The sequence below is a fragment of the Salvelinus alpinus genome, chromosome 17 (genome assembly GCF_045679555.1).
Source record: "Salvelinus alpinus chromosome 17, SLU_Salpinus.1, whole genome shotgun sequence".
Lineage (NCBI taxonomy): Eukaryota > Metazoa > Chordata > Actinopteri > Salmoniformes > Salmonidae > Salvelinus > Salvelinus alpinus.
Window position 1 is genome coordinate 42,966,448 of NC_092102.1, and position 14,118 is coordinate 42,980,565.

General features: G+C 40.8%; 2 protein-coding genes across 9 annotated transcripts in view; one reads left to right on the top strand and one right to left on the bottom strand.

The window, feature by feature from the left end:
• Nucleotides 1-730: 730 nt before the first annotated feature.
• LOC139542993 (putative nuclease HARBI1) lies at nucleotides 731-4,607 on the bottom strand. 3 transcript variants are annotated; one of them, XM_071349038.1, is made up of 11 exons: nucleotides 3,715-4,603; nucleotides 3,451-3,627; nucleotides 3,299-3,360; nucleotides 3,130-3,216; nucleotides 3,001-3,042; nucleotides 2,759-2,932; nucleotides 2,644-2,679; nucleotides 1,991-2,545; nucleotides 1,806-1,921; nucleotides 1,598-1,709; nucleotides 731-1,503 (listed from the first exon to the last, which is right to left on the bottom strand). In XM_071349038.1, the coding sequence occupies exons 8-11, from the start codon at nucleotides 2,460-2,462 to the stop codon at nucleotides 1,133-1,135; spliced, it is 1,071 nt and encodes a 356-aa protein (XP_071205139.1). In that variant the 5' UTR covers nucleotides 2,463-2,545; nucleotides 2,644-2,679; nucleotides 2,759-2,932; nucleotides 3,001-3,042; nucleotides 3,130-3,216; nucleotides 3,299-3,360; nucleotides 3,451-3,627; nucleotides 3,715-4,603; the 3' UTR covers nucleotides 731-1,132. The 3 variants fall into 3 exon arrangements, 2 of the variants coding, with proteins under 2 accessions (XP_071205139.1, XP_071205138.1); XM_071349037.1 differs by having other exon boundaries at nucleotides 2,759-3,042; XR_011668583.1 differs by lacking the exon at nucleotides 1,806-1,921 and having other exon boundaries at nucleotides 3,451-4,607.
• Nucleotides 4,608-4,911: 304 nt separating this feature from the next.
• LOC139542991 (GRIP1-associated protein 1-like) overlaps nucleotides 4,912-14,118 on the top strand; it is a 78,104-nt gene continuing 68,897 nt past the window's right edge. For 2 of the 6 annotated variants that reach the window (XM_071349033.1, XM_071349034.1), the window contains exons 1-8: nucleotides 4,921-5,248; nucleotides 6,366-6,432; nucleotides 6,712-6,773; nucleotides 6,925-6,951; nucleotides 10,535-10,642; nucleotides 10,828-10,984; nucleotides 11,131-11,303; nucleotides 11,735-11,783. In XM_071349033.1, coding sequence (XP_071205134.1) covers nucleotides 5,207-5,248; nucleotides 6,366-6,432; nucleotides 6,712-6,773; nucleotides 6,925-6,951; nucleotides 10,535-10,642; nucleotides 10,828-10,984; nucleotides 11,131-11,303; nucleotides 11,735-11,783 — 685 coding nt within the window. In that variant the 5' untranslated portion in view covers nucleotides 4,921-5,206. Of the gene's footprint in view, nucleotides 5,249-6,062; nucleotides 6,170-6,365; nucleotides 6,433-6,711; nucleotides 6,774-6,924; nucleotides 6,952-10,534; nucleotides 10,643-10,827; nucleotides 10,985-11,130; nucleotides 11,304-11,734; nucleotides 11,784-14,118 lie in introns of all 6 variants that reach the window. The other 4 variants (XM_071349035.1, XR_011668582.1, XM_071349036.1 and 1 more) reach the window with 4 other exon arrangements.

Below are 14,118 nucleotides of genomic sequence, written 5' to 3' on the forward strand. Positions count from 1 at the left end.
ACTGGGGCCTGTTGCACAAAACTAGGATAAGGGATTAAGCCAGGATATCTTGGTGATCCTGGCTCAATTGATCCGTAATCCGGTTGCACTAAAGATGGATAGGGGGCAGGAGGATATGTTATGGTATAAATTACCATGGAGATTTATTCTGTGGAGCTAGCCTGCTCCAGACCAGGCTAAATTCCAGGATCTATTTAATCTCATCCCTAATGTCAGTCAGCAGTCACCACAAATGGAAACCAATAGTTATTTCACTGCTCACTATACATTGTTATCACATATAACTAGACCCACTGTTATTATTTAAACGTTTGTGATCATTAATTTCAATGATTTTGGATAAAAAATGATTTTTAGATGATGTTGCTATCATTAGATAATTTACAGTTTCCCATAGACTATAAGGCTATATATAAAATGATAGAATATTAGGGCCACAGAGGGGAAAAAAACACAAGTCATAATATTGTAACCAGTTGTTTTAAAGGAGGACAGTTGTTAAAATGACAGATGTGGGGCATTTCGTGAAATTGTACTTCAGTATGGTTTCATAAACAAAGACATGCTGATGTGCCAGAATATTAAGTATCACATTGTCATAAGTATCAAAACTGTAAAAACAATATGTAGCTTTTCTGCAGAAAGAACCAGCCTCATAAATGTATGACTTTATCCTTTTTCTTCAGTGTGGCCCTAGTACTCTGTCATATAAACAAATACACATTCCATATGAATATAAAAACACAATGTGTAACATTATGTTCCTTTATTGAATAAGGACAAAACAAAGCAGGTAAACCATCAGCTCCTTTCGAAACTGAAGTCACAGTGACTCTACAAGATGGAAAGCACAGAATCCAAGCATATTATACAAAATGATACATACACATTCAAAGGTCTGTATATAACACACCCTGCATGTCTGCACACTAAAATAAATGCAGGACAAATCCATACACATCAACTGAACAGACAAATGAATGGATGCAGTAGCCTCCCTGCAGCCTTGTATTACACACAGTATACCGCACAAACATCATAAGAGGCCAAATTCGTCAAAAAACGAACCCAAAAAAACCCAAATTCCTCTGCCACCGCAGGACATATTTAACCAAAATTGAAAGCACACATACTAACTAAAATAATTCAACACATATTGGTCCCTCAGCAGCCGACCACTGTCGTCATCAGGGAAGATTGCCGGATTGTCCCAGTCCATGGCTGGTGGCACTCTGGGGGCCCTCTCCTTCCTCAGGCAGGCCACATTGTGGAGGACAGCACAAGCCACAGTAATATCACATGCCCTAACAGGGCTGACCCTTAATTTGTGAAGGCAGTGAAAGCGTGCCTTCAGGAGGCCAAAGGTCATTTCAACTCTGGCCCTGGTCCTGGCATGGGCATGGTTGTAGGCCTGCTGTGCTTCCTGGGGGTCTGTGAAAGGTGTCAGGAGAAAAGGCTGGCAGCCATACCCCCTGTCTCCCAGCAACACACCAGAGAATTCACCTGTCAACACAAAATCTCATCATTACTACCTCATAAACACAGTGATATTCTTGACACAGCCATGATGGTTATAAATAGGGGTTGTGTGGCTTACCTTGTGATAGGCACTGATAGATTTCAGAGGCCCGAAAGATTCTGGAGTCATGGACTGAGCCAGGCCATTTTGCCACAACATTGCTGATCACACAGTCAGCATTGCAGACCATCTGAAATCATAAGATGAGGAATATTACACCAATCAATGCACATCACTGGCAATGCAGAGTGTTCGTCAATGGACAATATCAAAAAGTTATGTTCACCTGAACATTAATGCTGTGAAAGGATTTCCTATTCACAAAATCGGCCTCATGGGCACCTGAGGGGGCTTTTATCCTTATGTGTGTGCAGTCCACTGCACCAATGACATTGGGGAAACCTGTCACACAAAGTAATGAGTATCCTACTATGTGTTAACAGTTGTCCTGTAATTTGTAGATCCTCTTACCTGCAATCCTATAGAACTCCTCTTTGATGTCACAGAGTCTTCTGTGGCCAGGGAAGGAGATGAAGACATCTGCTAATGCTTTGATAGCCAGACACACACTCCTTATTGTGCGGCAAATTGTGGCCTTGTTCAGCTGTTCTGCATCCCCCACTGAGTACAGGAAGGCTCCACTAGCAAAAAAGCGCAAGGCCACACAAACCATTTGCTCCACACTCAGTGCATGGCTCCGTGCAGTGCGGTGCTTAATCCTGGGACCCAGTAGTCTGCATAGATACCTGATGCCATCTGCAGAAAACCTGTATCTTTCATATAGATGGTCATCGGGGAAGGCCAGTGGGTCCAACCGGTCCCTGAAGACCCTTTCTCGCCTGAAGGCTCTCCTCAGCACAAGTGCTTCTTCATCCACCACATCTCGCACGAATGGGCATGCCATTGTCAGAGCAGAAAGGAACACACAATTTTGGGCCTTCATATAGGCTAGTGGCCACACCTGGTGCTGGGGGGGTGGGCAAAAGAGGGCGATGCCTTATAACGATGACTTGGTTGTACTGATTGCTGGGAAAATAAAAAAAAACTTAGAAAGATGCCACTGTCCTGTGTGCTCACAATAAGAGCTCATATGTCATGGCTCACTTGACTTTACGAGAATATACCTAATTTTTATTTTGAGCTGTGTCATCTTCTTGGAGCTGGGGGAGGAAAGAAAAATAATGAATAATACATTTGTGTTACAGTTAGCATACAGTGTACATTGAAGGCATATCTCACCTCCCTCTCAAGTTTTTTTATTTCAAGGTCCAGTTTCCTAATTGTCCTCTTTTTTATTTCGGACTCCAGTGCAAGATTTTCCATCTTTTTCTTCTTGTACTGAATGTCTATGTCTGCCAGTTCTATTTGGCGCCGGAGGTGGTTGCCATACAACTTTCTGATAGCTTGTGAGCTCTGTGAACACAATACAATTAGCGCAGCTGGAATTTGGCAGGATGTGGTGTCCTTTTATTAATACGCACTATGTTGCCAGGCTGGTTTTCCCACTGTATAGCATCTGGGTCCTGTAAAAGAAATTAGATTTTTTGATTTTGATGAGGACTCCTCACCATTGTAGAGTAAATAGTACTTTCACAGTCTTAACATGATACCTCATGCCTTCTGGAATCCAGAGAGATGGTCTCCTCCTCATCATCGTCTCCATCATGTGCTGTTGCTGCTGCACTGGGGCCTTCACCCTATCACATTTAATCGGATTCATATTGAAGCTAGTAGACAAGACATGCCAGGCCTACAGTATGCCTTTGATGGAGTACTCACTGGATCAGCATCGTCTGGTGCTTGTGCTGGTGGCTCTAACAGGAACACAGTGCTGCCAGACACTGCAAGGCAATAGGTAAACCAAAGTCAGACAGTCCAAATTGATTCAATATGAATGTGGTTGTATCCCATGTAGAGATGGAAGGACATACCTTGAATGAAGCGGGTGGCATCTTGGGAGGGACCTATGCTCGTCTCTTTCCCCCCAGGGATCCCCTCTAAGACGGGCCTGCCTTTATTTAGCTCCAAGGCCATGTCCTCTGCTGGGGTAAGGTCAGCCTTTGGTGACCCACCACCCGTGCCTTGTCTGTGGGTATTCTTTTTCACTGCTAAAACAGTACAGACAATGTGTGAGCAGGCACCTTCTGGGTACAATATATGCTTGTGCTTTGTTAAATATTAGTCAGGGACCATACCATTCTGCAGAATGTTCTTGTATTTGATTTTGACCTGCTGCCATGTCCGTTTTGGCCCGTTCATGTTTAATCTACACACACACACACACACACACACACACACACACACACACACACACACACACACACACACACACACACACATTTAATGGAGTCACACTGCAAAAAATTACTTGGTATTTTTGTCTTGTTTTCAGTAAAAATATCAAAAAATGTATCATAGCTTTATACAGTGTGATGGAGTTACTTTACACAATTTCACTCATATCTGCAGTGCATTTCAATTAAAAATTTAACCGTTTCATAATTACAGTACAACTGCATTTTTGGAGATGTGAATTAAATATTTGAATTGTAATTGTGATGTTTCAGCGGAGCGGTGAGTGTGTAATTGTGCACTACTTACGCATTCAGGCGGTCTGCAATACTTTGCCACGCTTTTTCTCTTTGCTTTATCACTGTGGCGGTGTTGCCTTTCTTCTTAATTATATCTTTTACCTCCTCGTATGCCTCCATGAGGATTTGTGCTTCCGACGGGGAAAAGTACGCGGCTCTAGTTGCCATGGTAAATCAGTTAATCTGTGATCTGTGGCGGGGTCTATTTGAGTGAGCCGTGAGCGCGCACCTATCCAGGATTGGTCTCACCTGGCTTGGTCTTTGTGCAACCAATTAAGCCTGAACGCACATGTTTTGGCTTCATTGAGCTCAGCTGAGTCATTTATCCCGGATGTCTTAATTCTACTTTTGTGCAACAGGCCCCTGGTAGCCATCCACTAGCCACAACCATACAAACAATTAGTCTCAACAAACCATCAGTATCATAACACCTACAACCAATCACAGCGAACAAACAATTACTTCAAATGGACTAATAAGCTCACAGTTTACAATCACGTGGTAATTCAGTGCTAGAGGCACCTCCATTGTGTGTCACTTATGCAATAAGTCTGTAGGAGGTGTGGTAGATGGCCAATATACCACGGCTAAGGGCTGTTCTTATGCAATGCAGAGTGCCTGGACGCAGCCCTTAGCCGTGGTATATTGGCCATACATCACAAACCCCCCGGGAGCCTTATTGCTATTATAAACTGGTTACCAACTTAATTAGAGCAGTAAAACTAAATGTTTGTCATACCCTGTTATACGGCCATGGCTTTCAGCCAATCAGAATTCAGGGCTCAAACCACCCAGTTTATAAAATGGCGTTATGGATCTGGACTCCCAGGACTCCAACTACCGGACAGGTGTGATTATTGCAACGACAATACCCAGCTATGGAGTAATGTTTAGATTAGGGAAAATAGTGATAGTGCACTCCCTCCCTCATCTAAAAGCCAAGGCGTCCGATACATTTACATTTCTATATACAACTACGTCGTGTTTTCCATAAGGATATGCAGAATGGCATGAAAGTAAAGCCTATTCCCACGGGCACTTCTATCACACAGGACCTCTGCTAATAGCAGAGTCCTTCCTAGCTGCTTGAGTGAAGATGGCGCAGGCACTGTCAGAGGAGGAGTTCCATCGGATGCAGGTAGCTAGGTTGACAGCTGTCCATTTTTAATGTCTGTTGTTTCAAATTTGTTGTCACCTTCAGAGTATTTTCTGAAAATCGGATTTTCTGTCAACCTGTCCAGAGCTAAATTACGGAACGGTAAAGCATGCGTGGTAACTTCCCTTACTAGCTAGGCCAACATTGCAACCCAGGGATGTGGCTAGCTATGTTGATAGTGTCAGCAGTCATTGCTATTCCAAAAGCAACAGGCAGTTGGTCATATCGTTTTAGTATTCTATACAAACATGCAAATGTGGTAATCCCAATAGTTTGCTTTATGTTCAAATAACCAACGTTAGCTGGTTTGCGAGTTAACCGTTAACTAGCTTAAATGGCTAGGCTAGCTAGTTAGCTTGAAATGACATACTCTGGTCTTCATTAATCTTCATGACAATATCTTATTAATGGCAAAGTTATCTTCCTGTTAGCTATTGATTTCAAACATCCGTGTCTGATAGTTGTGTGCTGTTTTTGTTACAACTTTTATAAATACATTCGGTGAAAACTATAACGTTAACTAGCTAGTTAATTTCGCGTAACTGATAGCTATCCAAGACTTATTATGGGTCACGGGTTTGGTCATTCAACGTTAGCCTAATGCCTGCTCGCAGCTTTTAGGGACTGGGCGCCATTCACTGTTTATTATAATGGGTGTGTTCAGTTTTCCAAACCAGATAGTGCCCATAGCTAGCTAGCCTAGATAATGCATTGCTTGTTCATCTGAAGTCACCTGAATCAGATTATGTGTACAGTCAGATGTTTTAATGTTTAATTAAGTTGACCCTTTATACAGGCTTAAACCAACTCCGTGACCTTGTGGTTAGTGTCCCTTACCAAAGACTCAAAACATGGGACCTGCTGCCTCTGCTTGGCACTCAAAATTAAGAAGATGGACTGGGGGTAAGGCCCTGCTACAGACTAGCGTCCTATCCAGGGGGTATACTTGTACATTAGGCTGCCTCACCCTACAGAAACAGGAGATAGGGCAGAAGCCTATGTGCCGTTCTAGCTCTGACAAGGCTAACTGGTCAAAGGCTTTTACGTGTTTTGGTGCAATGTCTTCCCCTCCTTCTATAACCTTTTTGTTGTTTTCCAGGCTCAGCTTTTAGAGCTGAGGACACAGAACTACCAACTTTCTGATGACCTGCGGAAGAACACAACTGGTAAGGAGCAGCAGCTCGTAATATAAATATGTTCTGGAGCTCAGTTGGAGCCCTTGAACTGGGATCAATATTTACTGCTAAAATGAAAAGAACATTGCAATGCAACTCCAGGATGGACTTCAGATTTAGTCTCCCTCTTAATGCAAGTGTGTGATGTGTGTAGTAACCCATGTGATGCACTTTATCTAACTTCAAAATGGGTTAGTTATGTCTCAGTGATTGAAAAGAAAATACTAGGCTCTGGGGATATTCAATTTTTAGTGTTGATTTTAATTCCAGAGCTGAATTCTGTTCGTCTGAAGACTGTGACCTTGGAGAAGGATTACATCAAAGCACAGAAGGTATAGCAAGCTAATCTACATTTTGATTAAAACCGTGATAATATGGCTGTGGAGTTCAATGCACTGAAACTCAAGGCATCATGTTTGAGACAGAATAAAATGTACCTTTGTTTGTGATTCTATTCTGATTAGCTTTTTGTTTTATCTTCAGGCTCTGAATAAAAGCAAGAAAGCTCAGGTGGGTTACTTGCATCCTATAAACATATTTCAAAGCTGTCTAAAATGATCATGACAAGATAGTATGAACATTAGCTTGCTATACATGTTATATGCCATAATAGCTATTACTCCTGTTTACATGTGTATATATTATCATATACTTTTTTATTGTATTTTTTTTTGCACTGGCTCGAGGCACACTCACTATACTCTAGCCACACAATCACACATACTACATTGACACTCCAACACCCACACATACTTTCTCACTTTTAACATATGCTTCTGCTACTCTGTTTATTATACAGTTGAAGTCGGAATTTTACATACACTTAGGTTGGAGTCATTAAAACTCGTTTTTCAACCACTCCACAAATTTCTTGTTAACAAACTATAATTTTGGCAAGTCGGTTAGGACATCTACTTTGCATGACACAAGTAATTTTTCCAACAATTGTTTACAGACAGATTATTTAACTTATATTTCACTGTATCACAATTCCAGTGGGTCAGAAGTTTACTGTGCCTTTAAACAGCTTGGAAAATTCTAGAAAATGATGTCATGGCTTTAGAAACTTCTGATAGGCTAATTGACATAATTTTAGTAAATTGGAGGTGTACCTGTGGATGTATTTCAAGGCCTACCTTCAAACTCAGTGCCTCTTTGCTTGACATCATGGGAAAATCAAAAGAAATCAGCCAAGACCTCAGGGGAAAAAAATTGTAACCTCCACAAGTCTGGTTCATCCCTGGGAGCAATTTCCAAACACCTGAAGGTACCACGTCCATATGTACAAACAATAGTACGCAAGTATAAACACCATGGGACCACGCAGCCGTCATACCGCTCAGGAAGGAGATGCATTCTGTCTCCTAGAGATGAACGGTCTTTGGTGCGAAAAGTGCAAATCAATCCCAGAACAACAGCAAAGGACCTTGTGAAGATGCTGGAGGAAACAGGTACAAAAGTCTCTATATCCACATTAAAACGAGTCCTCTAATGACATAACCTGAAAGGCCTCTCAGCAAGGAAGAAGCCACTGCGGCAAAACCGCCATAAAAAGCCAGAATACGGTTTGCAACTGCACATGGAGACAAAGATCATACTTTTTTGAGAAATGTCCTCTGGTCTGATGAAACAAAAATATAACTGTTTGGCCATAATGACCATTGTTATGTTTGGAGGAAAAAGGGAACACTTGCAAGCCGAAGAACACCATCCCAACCGTGAAGCACAAGGGTGGCAGCATGTTGTGGGAGTGCTTTGCTGCAGGAGGGACTGGTGCACTTAGATGGTATCATGAGGGAGGAAAATTATGTGGATATATTGAAGCAACATCTCAAGACATCAGTAAGGAAGTTAAAGCTTGTTGCAAATGGGTCTTCCAAATGGACAATGACCCCAAGCATACTTCCAAGTTGTGGCAAAATGGCTTAAGGACAACAAAGTCAAGCTATTGGAGTGGCCATCACAGAGCCCCGACCTCAATCCTATATAACATTTGTGGGCAGAACTGAAAAAGCGTGTGTGAGCAAGGAGGCCTACAAACCTGACTCAGTTACACCAGCTCTGTCAGGAGGAATGGGCCAAAATTCACCCAACTTATTGTGGGAATCTTGTGGAAGGCTACCCAAAACATTTGACCCAAGTTAAACAATTTAAAGGCAATGCTACCAAATACTAATTGAGTGTATGTGAACTTCTGACCCACGGGGAATGTGATATAAATAAAAGCTGAAATAAATCATTCTCTCTACTATTATTCTGACATTTCACATTCTTATAACAAAGTGGTGATCCTACCTGACCTAAAACAGGGGATTTTTACTAAATGTCAGGAATTGTGAAAAACTGAGTTTAAATGTATTTTGCTAAGGTGTATGTAAACTTCTGACTTCAACTGTATGTCCTGATTGCCTAGTCACTTTTACCCTTACCTACATGTACATACTGTGTTACCTCAATTACCTCGTACCCCGGCACATTTAATCGGTACTGGTACTCTATGTATATAACTTCGTTATTGTTATTTCATTGTGTTACTATTTTTCTTACTTTTTAACTCTGCATTGTTGGGAGTGGGCTCGTAAGTAAACATTTCATGGTAAAATCTACATCTGTTGTATTCGGCGCATGTAACCAATAGAATGTGTTTTTGATTTAGAAAATTATTTATATTTCTCCTACCAGTCACTTTCAGCACTGTTTACATGTATGTCCACCTATCACGCCTACACTGACAATGTTACACGCTCACCACCACGCACAAACCCACCCAACACTTAAGTCTTCTGCATGCTTCGGTTTGGCTGACGCTTAGCCGTTGGCGATCCGGACGTGTGTGCTCACGTCTCCTTTAAAGACCTTCACTTCAAAAACGAGGAAAAGTGGATCGAATCCCCGAGCTGACAAAGTAAATCTGTTGTTCTGCTCCTGAACAAGGCAGTTAACCCACTGTTCCCCAGTAGGTCGTCATTGTAAATAAGAATTTGTTCTTAACTGACTTGCCTAGTTGAATAAAAGTTACATTTTAAAGTTTGTTTTTTGTCGAGGAGGTCTTAGTCGCGCAATGTGACATCTAACTAAGATGTTTGGTGAAAAAAAGAATGAGCATGAAAACCATTAGTCTCTCGTTGAATGATAACAAACACTTCATTGAAGAATCCCGACTTTTGACCAATCACCGATGAAGGGGCATAGACTTCGGCTACTGACTTCGGCTTGGCTCGAGAAATAATTACGTGTGCACGAACAGCTGGAAAAAAACCTTGCCGAAGACCAAAAACATCACAAAATGTCATAATATATGCGCTAACTTTTTGAGATGGGAAACATGCGGACGTCTTTATGCTGCTGCCATACTGTTTACTATTATTATAATTATTTATCCTACTACCAGTCACTTTCTGCTAATTCCTGCCCACATGCACATACTGTATCTTCCTCAAAAAATCCTGTAATCCCTGCACATTTTAAAGTTGGTACTGGCACTAACCCTATATATATATATATATCTTGCTCTCTTTTGTTTAATTTCTTTAGTTCTATTAGTTTTTTTATATTGAATACTGCGCTGTTGGGTAGGGCTTGCAAGTTAAGCATATCACTCTACTTGTGCATGTGACAAGTAAAACTTAATGGATAGACTACCTCAATGAAGTCAAAGAGATTATTCCCAAGTACAGGTAGAGAACATAGGACACAATCCTTTTGTCTGTTAACTTCATTTCTTACATTTACTCATTAGGTTCTTCCACATTTTCAGTGACTGTAGCATAGGTATATGATGTATATGGGCCTGATTTATAATTCATGTTATATTAATGCAGTCAACAGCCCCCTCTGCTGTTTAAATATGCATATTTAACCTTTCCCCAGAGTATTTTAGATCATTTGGAAATGTATCAAAGTATGATATCGAAGTAGAGCAATGTCCTCCAACTTATTCACCATTCTTTCTAATCAGCAAAGTACATTGAGTACTCTCACAAAAAACACGACAACAATCTAGAAATGTGGGGATGATAAAGTCGTCATCCTGTGTGAGAGTGCCTACTTTCTGTTTACATGGATTGGTTGATTGTCTGGTGTGTGCGCTCAGGAGGTGGATGCCTTACTCAGCGAGAACGAGATGCTGCAAGGCAAGCTGCACAGCCAAGAGGACGACTTCAGACTGCAAAACAGCACCCTGATGCAGGAGCTGTCCAAGGTACTGGATGTCCCCTGCTCCCGCACATGCCAATGGTTCAGAAGAGGGGAATGTCCTTGTAAATTAAGATGTGATTTAGGCCTATCCTATGTCTAGCTTGTATAACATAAAGGCCCCACCTTCCTGATCACATTTCATGATTATATTACAGAAATATTTTACATTTATTGCATTCCCCCGTTTAGTTATGTACTCAGATAGAGGAGCTACAACATGAAATCAAAGAGCTAAAGGATTGCAAGGGGCTGCAAGCTGAATCCTCCGGTCCCATCTCCATCTCTGTGGATGGAGAGTTACTGCGCCTCCAGGCAGAGAATGCTGCCCTTCAGAAAAAGATGACGGGTATGCTTATGTTGGTTATCGTTGTAGAAAATCAACATTTTCAAAGGCATTTCTTAGATGAGATGTATCTGGTAATGGCAACACATCATCAGTAAAAAAAAAAAATCTCTACTAACCCTATTTACAACACTGTGTTTTCCCCTCAGCCCTTCAGGAGCGCCATGAGAGTGAGATAAAGAGCCCGAGGGGAGCGGAGGTCAGTGAAACCAAAACCTCAGAGACAGACGGCCCGGCTGACACCAACGGTGTCCGGTTGCACTCTGACGTCAGTGAGAGCAGGGAGGACTCTGCAGCCAGAACCAATGACAGACTGGAACAGGTGACATCATAAACACATTTTTCAAAGGAACTGCCATTTTGAAAATATCCTCAGATGCGCTTCCACTGTTGTATCAGGCATGCATAAATGTACACACCGGTCGTTGTTGTTCATTATTTAGCTGGTTGCTCTATTCAACATACAAAAGGCTCTGTTTATTTTGTCCATTATGATGTACCTGTATGTTTCTACATCATATTAATCCGTTACAGTATGGAACGCAAACTGGCGTATTTCAACACATGAATCAGACGCTATTTAGATCAAGCCTTTGCATTATACATGGTGTTTGGTTTTATGTGTATTTGTTATTTAATTACAAGATTATTTGACAAACGACCCCATATTTAGATTACGGTTTTGAATTATGGATACAGTATGCCATTGTGTTGAGTTCTCCTTAAATTAATTTCCTTTAGTTTTTTTTCCAGGCGGAGGCAAAGTGTGCCAAACTGGAACAGCGAGTGACTGAGCTAAGCGGTGAGTTGAGTCTTTCTTATGGAGAATATGTCTTCAGAAATAGTCTGGAAAGCCTAGTAGAGCAATAATAAAGTTGAATCTTTCCCCCTTGGTTGTTGTGATACTTTACAAGAGTGATTGACTTAATTAATTGACATCTTTGTTAACAATGTTGACTCCCAGCACTAGAGGTCGACCGATTATGATTTTTCAATACGGATACCGATTATTGGACGACCAAAAAAAGCCGATACCGATTTAAAAAAATATATATATATTTGTAATAATGACAATTACAACAATACTGAATGAACAATGAACACTTTTATTTTAACTTAATATAATACATAAATGAAATCAATTTAGTCTCAAATAAATAATGAAACATGTTCAATTTGGTTTAAAGAATGCAAAAACACAGTGTTGGAGAAGAAAGTAAAAGTGCAATATGTGCCATGTAAAAAAGCTAACGTTTAAGTTCCTTGCTCATAACATGAGAACATATGAAAGCTGGTGGTTCCTTTTAACATGAGTCTTCAATATTCCCAGTTAAGAAGTTTTAGCTTGTAGTTATAGAAAGAAATAGTCCTATAATACCATTTGTATTTCATATAACTTTGACTATTGGATGTTCTTATAGGCACTATAGTGTTGCCAGCCTAATCTCGGGAGTTGATAGGCTTGAAGTCATAAACAGCGCTGTGCTTGAAGCATTGCGAAAAGCTGCTGGCAAACGGAGTGAAGTGCTGTTTGAGTGAATGCTTACAAGCCTGCTGCCGCCTAACACCGCTCAGTCAGACTGCTCTATCAAATATCAAATCATAGACTTAATTATAATATAATAAACACACAGAAATACGAGCATTAGGTCATTAATATGGTCAAATCCGGAAACTATCATTTCGAAAACAAAACGTTTATTCTTTCAGTGAAATACGGAACCGTTCCGTCTTTTTTCGAACGGGTGGCAACCCTAAGTCTAAATATTGCTGTTACATTGCACAACCTTCAATGTTATGTCATAATTATGTAAAATTCTGGCAAATTAATTACGGTCTTTGTTAGGAAGAAATGGTCTTCACGCAGTTCGCAACGAGCCAGGCGGCCCAAACTGCTGCATATACCCTGACTCTGCTTACACTGAACGCAAGAGAAGTGACACAATTTCAGGCACCACATTGATTATATGCAACGCAGGACAAGCTAGTCAAACTAGTAATATCATCAACCATGTGTGGTTTACTAGTGATTATGTTAAGATTGTTTAAAATAAGATAAGTTTAATGCTAGCTAGCAACTCCTTGCTGCCTGCACTCGCGTAACTGGTGGTCAGCCACGCAGTCTCCTCGTGGATTGTAATGTAATCGGCCATAATCAGCGTCCAAACATGCCGATTACCAATTGTTATGAAAACTTGAAATCAGCCCTTATTATTCTGATTAATCGGTCGACCTCTACCCAGCACCAAATGTTGCTTAAATAATTTAACTGCTGGTTTCCTTCCAATCTGATAGGACATAGTCCAGTTCACTGTTCCCCAATGCAGGCTCTGTGGGGAATGTGTCCAGCAGGCATCTAGCTTTTGTTTACAGCATGTCAGAGACCAGTCAGGAGCGTGTGACTGGGTTCCCACTAGATGGGCAAGTGGCAAAGTCAAAACTGGATAAATTGTATTAAAAAAAAATTGAAAACAAAAATCACTTTTTTATCTTAATTTAGGGTTAGGCACAAGGTTAGCAGTGTGGTTAAGGTTAGGCCTAAAGTTAGCAGTGTGGTTAACCTTTTACAATAAACTCAGAAGTGACCCCACTGCCCAATTTCAGAACACGATGTTTACTGTCCTAGATGGGTATTTAAGTTCTGGTAAGATAACCAAAAAAGAACACGACTTTTTGGCTATTCAACACCCTAAAATTGCCATTTTTTATACTTTGCCGAAATTACACAAGAATATTACAAAACCTCCAGGGAGCCCTATTGTAGCGGTCATTGATGCAGTTATTTATTTATTAGACCACTCGCAGAACAGCGCCCCTCCTTTGTGAAGGACACCAGCAGTATGATCTCTATTATTGAATCTCTTGATCCTCTCCCTGATAATACTTTGTTAGTTACTTTTGATGTTGAGTCGTTATTCACAAATTTTCCACACGATGGCGGTATTGAAGCTATGGAACATTTTCTTCTGCAACGTGACCCTAATGAACTACCTTCCAGCGCATGCATTATAACATTGGCTGAAATAGTACTCACACACAACTATTTCATGTTTCTAAATGATTTCTTTATTCAGACGAAGGGTACTGCTATGGGATCCCCCATGGCTCCTAACTATGCTAATTTGTATATGGGTTAC